The 11,347-nt window shown below is 38.9% G+C and overlaps 1 protein-coding gene across 2 annotated transcripts in view; it reads right to left on the bottom strand.

Annotated features, from left to right (window-relative positions):
• Positions 1-502: 502 nt before the first annotated feature.
• The window catches only part of TBX18 (T-box transcription factor 18), a 28,996-nt gene continuing 18,151 nt past the window's right edge, over positions 503-11,347 (bottom strand). For both annotated transcript variants that reach the window (XM_086316398.1, XM_086316399.1), the window contains exons 6-8: positions 10,886-10,950; positions 4,190-4,284; positions 503-2,592 (exon numbers count right to left, since the gene is read on the bottom strand). In XM_086316398.1, coding sequence (XP_086172524.1) covers positions 1,868-2,592; positions 4,190-4,284; positions 10,886-10,950 — 885 coding nt within the window. In that variant the 3' untranslated portion in view covers positions 503-1,867. The remainder of the gene's footprint in view (positions 2,593-4,189; positions 4,285-10,885; positions 10,951-11,347) is intronic.

Below are 11,347 nucleotides of genomic sequence, written 5' to 3'. Positions count from 1 at the left end.
TCTATTAATACCATACACAAACATGTTACATAGATCTACTTACTGGAAATATGTCATGTACCTTCACACTAATTTTAAATTTAAAGATCAATACTCACTTGATGAACTGTTAGAGCATCCATGAAGAAATTTATCAGTATGTATAAACAGAGTCACATTGTGTGAAAATACTGTTCAAATAGTAACCCCCCTAAATATATAACATCCATGCTGTTTTAAGGTAAAGAAGCAAATCAGGAACTACATTCTTTCCCCATCAAACTAAGGATAGGACAATGCCATTCTGTTTAGCACTGAAAGGAAACTCCACTGCTTTCGCTTGACAAATATATGAAACGTAATGAGTCAATGTCCAGACACATAATTTTATTCTCAACAAATATATGGTGATGCTCATCTTGCATTCTTAATTTTTCCTATTAATCTCATTTTGTGCTATCAAAGTTACTACTTGTTTTGAAACCATGTGCACATTATTTGGGGGAATTTTTTAAAAATAATCTTTTTCTTTTTTTTTTTTTTTCAGTTTCAAGGCTAAAAATGATGTTGAGGTTAAAAGTTTTACAGCTCCTTTATCATAATTGGTATCTTCCTCCTTAGTCTTCCAAGAAGGACTTTATAGTAATGGGTTTTGGCCTTTGCACTGCAACCCCTAAAAGACAGATTGCTGGAGATAACCCCCTGAAATTCCTTACAGCGCTATTTAACACCATGAAGGCCTAGAATCTATCTGTTTTGAAAAAGACTCAGACAAAGGGACAAGGTTCAGGGAGGGGAGAGGTTTCGATTTGCAGGAATTTTCGAGACATAAATAAGTAGTGTAAATGCCTTTTCTTTTTACTTCTAGATCATGGGTCAGGAATCTCAAAGCAAGATGGAAAAAGAAACCTGAATGAAAAAAAACACACTATAAAAACCTAAGGGAAAGCAGAAAATATTATTCCTCTTGATTTAAAAAGTTAAGACATTTTTCATTGGAATTAAAGTATTTGAGGTGGATTTATTTTCTTTTTGCCATTTCAGTCATAGCATATATTCCTTTTCTGGTGAAAACTAGAATTTAAAATATTTATTGGTCTACTTGATACTAAATAAAATGAACCAGGAAAGTCCAAAACACTGGAAATTTATTCTCTGCATATGAATAAATACCTCTTATATGTCCGATGGAAAGTGAAAAAATTACAAGCCTCTCTATCTTTTTTAGGGAAATAATTATTATGGATTATGAATTTTTACAGGACCAAAGTCACCTAATAGACGTGATAAATAAGAGCAAGCAGGAACACAAAAGCTAATCCTTCATGATTACAAATACCTCAGAACTATTACTGAGACTTCAACTGGCTTTTGCATCTTAGGTTCTCACACTGTGCCCAAGAATAACAAATTGCAAGACTCTGTGTGCTGGTTACTGCTGGTTATCAACACTCAAGTAGGAAACTGTGTAGAGCATTTTCCTGATAAATTAAGTTATACGTCTTAGTCTGGTTAGTATCATTGCCAAGTTTTAAGTTTGCTGTTTGTTTTTGTTTTTTTTAAGTATAAGAACTTTGGTTAAACATACTACATGATGCCAATACTCTGTGCAACTGGGGAGAAAAATAGAGGGAGGATGTGGTTTTGTAGGCTGCAAACTCCACATGCCACATACAGTATACATATGTACCATAGCTAATCACAATCTCACCATGAGGAAGTCAAAAACCTCAGTGAGCCTTCATTTTCTATTATATATACATTTTACAAGCTACTTGATAAGTTTCTTTTCATATTGCTTTCCAAAGTGAAAGAAAAAATAGTAAAAGAAAACAAAGAAAGAAAATACATTAGCTGGATTCGAATGCAGTTTAACTTAAAGGCTTCATCAGACCATATGTGCAGATACTTGAGATGATGAGAGAGTTAAGCTTCCTAGGGTCCTAGAGTCAAAGAAACTCTGCTGACCCCCACTGCTAAGCAGGTGCACGCCTTCCACGGGGGGCAACATCTGCCGATCCGTCATGGTCCCACTCGGTGAGGACCCCAAGAAACTTCCTTGGGAAGAAACAATTTTCTCAGGACTGGCAGCCAGTTTAGGGGATGTGGAGAAGTTATACCCATACAAGGCACAGGGGCTGTGCAATCTGAACGTGTTGTAGGAACCCTGGTGGGTCTGGTTAGCAGCAAAGGCGTTGCTGGGGGGTGAAGGCATGATGTACTGGAGCTGGGGAGACATCCCTGAAATCTGCATGGACAAGCTGGTCTGTGGGCAGCTGAAGGTGTCCCCATCCGTGCCGCCCATGGACATGTTCACCGAGGCACTGCTGCTGACGCCCACGTAGGAGGGAGTCCTGGGAGGGGCGAACGTCTCCCCTGTCTGGTTGGTGAGCCTGTTGTAAGTCTCAGCCAAGGATGTGCTGTATCGGTTGAGGGTGAGGCCAGAGCGGGCGCAGGCGGAATAGTCAGCTGGGGCCAGACCACACAGCTGGCTGGTGTTGGGTCCCAGATGGAAGGCAGGAGATGAGCAAGGGGAGCCGGACAAAAGATGAGGGTGGGTGGCTGCAACACCATTCCCAGAACCTTGGAGTAAGGTAGAGGAACCTGTATTTCCTACAAAAGAAGTTGAAATGTAAAGAGCCTCTTTTCCTTTCAATTTTGTACACATGAGCTAGACGCAACTTGTTACATAGAGCAGGTAAAAAGACAAAAAGGAGATGGTCTCTGCTCTCAGGAATTGTAATGTAATTGAATTTAGACTGAATGACTTTAAACACAGATACTCTCAAAATTTTCAAGAAAAATTATCTCCCCAAGGGATGGTCTTTTTTGTTTATTTGTTTGCTTTTTATTGTTTTTGTTTGTTTTTTTTGCAAAAGGTATTAGGACTCTACCACATCAATTTTTCACGTTTTCTCCCTCAATTAGTTTTCTCAGAGTTTTCTCATTATTTTGTAATAAACATTACAAATATTAACTTTCCCAGCAACTTAAGAAAATATAAATTTCATCTTACTCTGTAATTTTTTCCAGAAGTATAACCATCACCTCATTTCTACCCACTTTTTACTCTTTTTTTCAGCAGAGTTTGCTCTGGATCAATATATTTTCTTGCAAGAAAAAAGAAGGAATTCAAAGGAAAAATCGAAACTGGCCAGACCCATCCTGTCTCAAACGAACTGGCAACCTCCCACTGAAAGCTTCTGTGGATCAGTGACTACCACGCATGCAGGGCTACTACAATAAGGCAACAGTCTCAAACTTCAAAAATCTCATTTCCAAACAGAAAGCGGTTTGGTGAATCACATGCTAACCCAAGAGCAGAGGTCCAACAGATAAACAGTCCTGTGAAATAGAGAGGGTGTTTAACCCTGCCTCCAATCAATAACAGTGGTGGCAGCTGATCGCCCCCCACTCCCCAGATTTGCTGGCAGATTGATGTCTGCAACTTGATGGAACTTAGGGAGAGAAGAGAATTCCAATGGGCTGGACAGGTTGTAAAACCTTCATTGCTCTAGAGACAGTGTTTTATATAGCTTCTCAAAATAATCTAAAAGCACAATCCACCCAATGATAATTATCTAAAATCCTAGCATACTAAATTCTCATGGGGATGCCAGGCAGGGTCAGGCATTAAGTGCAGGACTGGGTGCAGGATTGGGCTGTGAGTCCTAGCTACCCAGTAGAGAAGGAAGCATCATCCTGTTCCATGCAGCCTCTTTGAGGAAACACCAGCCCTGGGCTTGTTTGAAATGCTCAACAGTGATCTCAGGGAAGGCTGCCTCAGTGTACCTGAACTTCTCAACATAAATCAGCAGGAGAAACAAGCCTAGAGGCAATTCAGTTGAAGGAAGTGAAGAAAGAAGGGAGCAAAAAAGATGATCTGGGACCAGTATCTGTAATTTCTTGTGAAGTACACCAGGTACCAGGGCCAACTAGTCTACTTCTAATTTTAAGAAAAAAAAAAAATTAAAGGTGAAATAAAGGTCATGAAATACATAAACGGCCTAAAACATCCAAAACTTAACTTATGACCACACTAGCCATTTTCCATACCTACACCAGACACAAAAGGGAGGGATCTTGTAATAGAAGGATGTTGGTAATGAGGTAGCCATTAGACAATAGTAATGACTGCGGCATTTTTCAGTGCCTGAGCATCTAGGTAGGAACTGACCATATCTATGACCCAGGAGACTTCATGATTTACCTTGCTTGGGAATTCCAGGGATATCTTCAAAGGTGAGGGTCCGTAGTGAAGGTCTCCAGAATGCATATGACTCCACAAGAGCTTCCAAACCCATTCTAAATGGAAGGGTCAGGACAGGGGACGAACACAAGAAGCCAAGTTAGGAGCAGTTGGAGTTTTCACTCGTAATAAGCTGCTCAGGAAACACCACTGGAGTTGACAGTGCCTCCCTCATTGGCAGGTTAAAAGCTTGGCACACACACACACCAAAAAAATGGTCTGGAGATGAGCTACTATTCTGTCACCAAGAGCACAGAGGATAGAAACCACCAGCAGGTCCTGTTAATATTCTCTGAAAAATGAGCTGATCTCAGGGGATACAAAAGCTGGCCCCTGAGCTAGGAAGACGACGTGAAGACCATCCATCCTGGCCGCCCTGAGTCCAAGGCTCTGTGTGATCTGGAAGCACCCTCTTTCCCTGACACATTACTACCCCTCTGATGAGGAGGGCTCTGCCACAAAAGTGTGCTCCTGCAAAGAGGCATTTCTACCCATCGTTCAGTGCCTTGACTGCCAGCCACGAAGAGCAGTCATCCAAGGAAAATTCACTTCTCTCTCTGAGGCATGATCACCACACCCAGGACAGCCGGGGAGAGCTCAGGGCAGCAGCCCTGAATTCTCAACCCAGCCTCCAGGAGGACCACAACAAGGTTATCTCATAGGGGGCTAAGGTACACAGACCTAGTATTAGCATCAGACATTATGGTAAAGCCTCTACATACACTTAATAAATGGACACAAAGAGATAGGATAACTTCATAATGGACTATCCACATAATATCTATAAATTTTAAAACATGGCTGACTACTCTAAATACACACAAAAATGTATGTGTCTCCTACCGTAAGTGATTCAGAGTCTTCCTTATTGTATATCAGATAATTAAGTCCTCCAGGTCCTAGAAATGAGTTCCTTCACTCAACTAGCACCTTCTCAAGGCCTTTCCACTTTTCCCTCAACCATTTGAGCCCTAATCAATCTGTTAATTCAGGTAACATTACGCTTTCCATGAAACGCACAGCTTTGCTGAAGAAAATGCCTGATTCCTGAGTGTCACACTATACAAGGCCACCTTTTTGAGATTGTCAGATACAGTTTTAGTGAATGCAGATAATCTGTGTTTAATGCAAATTTAAAGACAGTGAGTATGATTAACAGCTTAGACTCCATGTGATAGCTGCTGTAGATTCCCTGCATCTCCAAGTCATAACCTATGAACTAGGACTAGAGAAACACCCCCTTCAGAGTCACACCTCCTATACAACATGGTGAAAACTCCTGGGAGACCCAGAGTAAGTGACCTGTGCATACAGATAAAACCATCTTCCCTTACTTGCCCTGGGCTGCACTGAGCATGAAGAACAGAGTCTGGCTTTGGATGGAATCATTGTGCCCCAGAGAGAGGACTAGTTAGTGCTCAGGACACTGGATTGGGGTCAGGAGAATTGGACTGTGACTACAACCCTCTAACATTGAGTAAATGTTTGGAGCTCCCTGGACTGCCATTTCCCATAAAGTGAGGACTGGAATACAAAGTTCTGAGTCCTCTCCTAGCCCTAAAGTTTACCACTAAGCAATTTACAAACCAGACATTGTATCCGTGGCTGACTACAAACCAGGTCTAAGAACACTCTACTCAACAATATTTTATGTAAAGTATTGAAGGTATAAGTTTGGCAGCCGTATCAGTCTCAAAGCCCCACATAATCTGCAGGTTGCAGACTCATGAATGCTGTACATGCATGCATGCTAAGTTGCTTCAGTTGTGTCCAACTCTTTTTGACTCTATGGACTGTAGCCCACCAGGTTCCTCTGTCCATAGGATTCCCCAGGCAAGAATAGTGCCGTGGGTTGCCATGCCATCCTCCAGGGGATCTTCCCGACCAGGAATTGAACTCACATCTCTTACATCTCTTGCATTGTCAGGCAGATTCTTTACCACCAGCACCACCTGGGAAGCCCCTCATGAATGCTGGGTGCTGTTTATTCCATTACTTTATTTTAGCCTGTACTAATACTCAATTTTTTTATGACTTTCTAGAAACAAGCTTTTTTAAGTTATAGAATTTAGGACACAGTTTTGTCCTAAACTGTTTCATTAAACACAGATGAATTTTTGTAATTACAGTTTTAAATATTCAGGATACGTAAGTAGTCCTGGAGGGGCCTCAGGGGGAATTTACTAAGAGGCAATTAATGAATATTTACAGGACTTAGAAATTTATTAACTGTGGAGATGAGCATCCGTGCATTATTTGCTTTAGCGGTGTAAACTTGACTATGTTTCAAATACAAACCCATACTCCAAATTCTTAGGGAGAAGTTACTAATCCTCACAAATAGGTAACCCTAAGCCTTAAAGAGATGCTCTGAAGGTTACAGATCTACAAGTGGTCTGATTTGGACCTATTGATATTTTTCTTGAGGCTGCTGTTTCACACTGCAAGTTCCAGAAAGGATTTCAGATATTTTACAGGAAACAGTTATAAAATATTTATTAGCTGAATCTGGACTTTAAAAAAAAAAAAAAGTCTTTATTTTCCCCAGTAATGGAGACTTTTCCCGTCTAGTTAAAGAAAAGATAAAAGGCACCTCCTGCAGGAGTGTAGCCAAGGCGATAATTTATACAAGATGCCTTTGAACAATTTCCACATTTTATCACCACCCTAATTTATGCTATCAAATAGCCGAGTTTATTTAGTAAAATGGTTATGTTTTTTCCTAAAGTATTTAAAGAGAAGAAATTTTTGTACCTTCCTGAGTAAAAGATTTTATAGGGTCAACCCTAAGGCCTAACTGAAGAATGAAACTATTCTCAGCACATAAATTCTCCTTCACGTAACAAATGTCCTGCAGGAGCGCTTTTAAGGGCTGAAGCTACTGATTTCTATAAAATAGGCTGTAGGACCATAAATAGCCAGGAAGGTATAATTTTTAATTAAAGCAAATTGTTTTATAAAGTTTAAAAAATCACAAGTCCAAGTTTATTTCTCGTCCTGCATAATTTGTTTATTTCATGTATAGGGAAAAAATAAAAACAGAATGTATATTAAAAAGTAGTAACAGTACATCAAAATCAGGGGTATTAAAGAAATATTTTGCACTTTTTCTCATGGGATTTTTCCTCTATTAACATATGAAAACATATTACCCCTTCCCCAAGTCCTCAGCACTAACGCATCCTCCTGATCTTATAGATAACTTGGGCTCTTTTTTTTTTTTTTTTCTTAAGGAAAATAACACGTAAGTTAGAAATCTTCAAAGCTTACCACATTCTCTCTTTTCCATAAAAGTGTCTTTCGCATTTATCAGTGGAAAACGTTAAAGTATTTAATATTGACTCACAGATATTTAATATTGAGTCATAGATATTTAGCATTCAAAAATAAGCACTGAAGAGTTTGTCTGTCATAAGCAGGAGAATTCATTTTAATGAGAAAAAAAGTGAAACTATTCATTTCACCAACAGGGAAGCTATATATAAGCTCAGTAGTTTTTTTCCTATATTAAGGTATTATTTAAACAGTTGGAGTAAAATAAAAATTTCAAAGTTTAACAACCTTTTAAAAAGTGTTAAGATAAAATTCATTATTTTTTGCATATCTATTAAAAACTTTAAAAGGTGTAGAATCAGGAAATAAACAGTAGCCAGCACCATGACTTATACCCCTTCAACAGTGAAAGGAAAGAAAAATTTCTATTGAACCTAGCACTTTGACCTCATGATACCAAACAAGAGACTTAGTGGTTTATTTTGACCAATGCCTCTGATTTTTTTTTTAACTGATCCAAAAAAAAAACACCTTTTAATTGTGCCAACTTACCTAAAATTCTTTTTGAAGCCTTGCAATATTGGTTGGCTAAAAAGTTCGTTTGGGTTTCTCCATTACATCTTATGGAAAATTATTCTGAACAAACTTTTTGGCCAACCTAATATGTATCTATCATCTCACTTCCATTTACAGGCTTATGCAGTATAAACACTACCCAAGATACATCTTTAAAAATGTTTAAGGTTATCACTTCAAAAAAGAACTGACAGTAGTGCACAAAATGATAAACATCACTAACACTGCTCTATGTTATATAAGAAAGTTAAGTTCTCGTCATGAGGAAAAAACTATTTTTCTTTAATTTATGCCTATATGAGATGATGTATGCTCACTAAACTTATTATGATAATTGTTTCATGATGTATGTGAGTTAAATCATTATGTGGTACACCTTAAACTTTAGCAGTGCTGTATGTCAATGACATCTCAATAAATGTGGAAAGAAAAAAAAAAAAAAGACAGTGTTCAAGCCATGTGACCTCACAATGTCAACAGCAGTGAGGTCTTTGCTAGAGTCATCCTACAGGAGAGCCTGGAATTAGTCCTGGCAGTATAGTCACATGGCTTCCCAGGTGGCTCAGTCAGTAAAGAATCTGCCTGCAACAGGGGAGGCCTGGGTTGGATCTCTGGGTTGGGAAGATCCCCTGGAGGAGGGCATGGCAACCTACTCCAGTATTCCTGCCTGGAGAATCTAAATGGACAGAGGAGCCTGGCAGGCTACAGTCCATGGGGTCGCAAGAGTTGGACACGACTGAATGACTAAGCAGAGCACAGTATAGTCTCAAGTCTCAGTGCTGCCTTTCTGGAGTTTCAGTGAGTTTCAATAAATTCATTCTCTGTTTAAAAAAAAAAAAAAAGAAGGTTCTTAAATAGATAAATATTCTGCTATCAGAAAAGTCACAAGAAGATTTCATCAAAGTATTTGTCAAGGTCGAAAAAGGAATCATCCCAGGGGCTCCCAGTCACCTCACCAATAAGCACCTCGGTTACTGATTTCAGAAGATTTCAGAAGAGCTTTCAGAAACTCCTCTGAAAAGCAATGTTAACTAGGAGCTAATGCAATGATGTAACAAAAGCCAAGCAAAGTTTTTCTCCACATGGAAAGAGACATCTAAAACAATAGAATAATCTCAGTACAGCAGACGTATGGTAGGAACATCCGGAAATCTTCCTACAGAGTAAAGGATTTCAGATGGAAGCTGCATTATTAGTCAGTCTTATTGATCTGCCTGCGCTAAACTAGAGGGTATTCTACTCTCATACATTTAAGTCCTGGAAATGGCAACCCACTCCAGTGTTCTTGCCTGGAGAATCCCAGGGATGGGAGAGCCTGGTGGGCTGCTGTCTATGGGGTCGCACAGAGTTGGACACAACTGAAGCAACTTAGGAGCAGCAGCAGCAGCATTCAGTCAATTCAGTCACTCAGTCGTGTCCGACTCTTTATGACCCCATGGAACTGCAGCACACCAGGCTTCCCTGTCCATCACCAACCCCCAGAGCCTACTCAAACTCATGTCCATCAGGTCGGTGATGCCCAGTCCTCATAGTACATGGTGTTTAAAAGAACCACTGCATTACCAAAGGGGGAGGGATAAATTAGTGATTAGCAGATACAAACTACTATATATAAAGTAGATAAACCACAGTGTCCTACTGTATAGCACAGGGAACTATATTCAATATCTTATAATAAACCACAATGGAAAATAATCTGAAAAAGAAAAAAAATAAATAAAAGAGCCATTGCACATGAAGATGAAATCAAGTCTTTCTGCAGGCACATAAGTTTATTCTGAGAAAAGGTCTCTGTCTATACTTACCTTGCTCAGCCAATCATCTGAAAGAACTAAAAGTCTGGACTCCTATGTGATTGTTTTCTCTCTACAATTTTAAGTGTAATTGTTCCTAAAATAAAATAATCGAGGGTTTCGACCTCATATAGCCACAGCCTATCAATACAAAGTTTTTAAGAAGTATTAGAATAATGTCTGGAATAAGTGATAAAAATGTCTCAAATACTTTTTAAAAACAAAATGCTTTTCAAAACATTTAAGTCAAAGTCTTACCCAGAGAGGGCATCTGGAGAACGTTAGTCTATTATTAACTATCAACAGTTATAAAATATTTTAGAAAATGTCACACCAACTCTATTGGAATAGAATCATATCAATAAATTCAAAAACTCTTGGCACACAGACTAAGGAGATCTGCTTTTTGATAAAGAGTAATAGAGTGGAATTCATTACTGTAGCTCTCCCACTTAGTACAAACACCATAAAACACGACACAGAAAAAATAAACAAGTGTGTGGCTGTCAGTAGAGCCAAGACAAATTTGGAAACTAAAGAACATCAGCTGTCTTGGCAGTGGGGAGTAGTTTCAAATTCTAGTTGAAAATCTGAGTGAACAAGAGTCTCTGTCATATTTCGAAGACAGATCAATACATAGTTGTGACATTGTTGAGCAAATTCTAAACCAAGAGCAGATGCAGACAGTATTTTGACTTGGGATATTAAAGATCCTGGCTCTGGAGGCACAGGTTTCTACAAAGTCCCTCCAGAGGCAGCATGCACTGTACACCCTGAGAACTTCCGTTTTCACCCCAGCATTTCACATCAACATTCAGCTTAGAAATGAGTAAGCCACAATGATGCACCCAAAATAAGTTATATTCATGCCTCAGTGATATTAACAAATTTAAACTTTATAAAAAACGATTTCAAAATCACATAAGTAAATTTAACTGTTTACTTTGTAGTGGAAAATTCACCATAAGAATCAAATGTATTTATCACAGCCAGAATGTTTTTAACTAAGACTCACCTATTACGCCCGGAGTCTCGGAAGCCTTTGGCAAAGGGATTCCTATCTATCTTCAGGCGAGTAATCTGCAGAGTAGGAAAAAAAAAATCACATCAAATCTTAAGATAAAAGCCAAGGAAGGTTATAAAAAATGGTAGTGATGGAAGAACTATAAGAAACTCCAGAATCAACTGTCAGAGGATTCTACTGTGTTCTTCTCCCCTGTTTCTCGGGTATTTATTATCTTAGCAGCAAAGCTACAAGAATATTTCAGAAGTCATCTAGACATTCATTTGCTATGAAAAGAACATTCCCCTACTTCTATCCAAGCACTGTAATAAAGTTTGCTTTGCTATTAATATCCCTGGAGAAGGGGATTCTGAATCGTCTGTTGATAATTGCCCTTCGTTTGACAATCTCTTTAAAACTCTTCCCTTTCTTAACTCTGTGAAATGTGTCTGCTTCTTTTGCAGTAGTGCTGAT

The sequence above is a fragment of the Bos grunniens genome, chromosome 9 (assembly GCF_055505025.1).
Source record: "Bos grunniens cultivar Pamir isolate PY7600 chromosome 9, Bosgru_T2T1.0, whole genome shotgun sequence".
Lineage (NCBI taxonomy): Eukaryota > Metazoa > Chordata > Mammalia > Artiodactyla > Bovidae > Bos > Bos grunniens.
The sequence above is the reverse complement of the archived record's forward strand: the minus strand, read 5'-3'. Positions and strand labels throughout refer to the sequence as shown.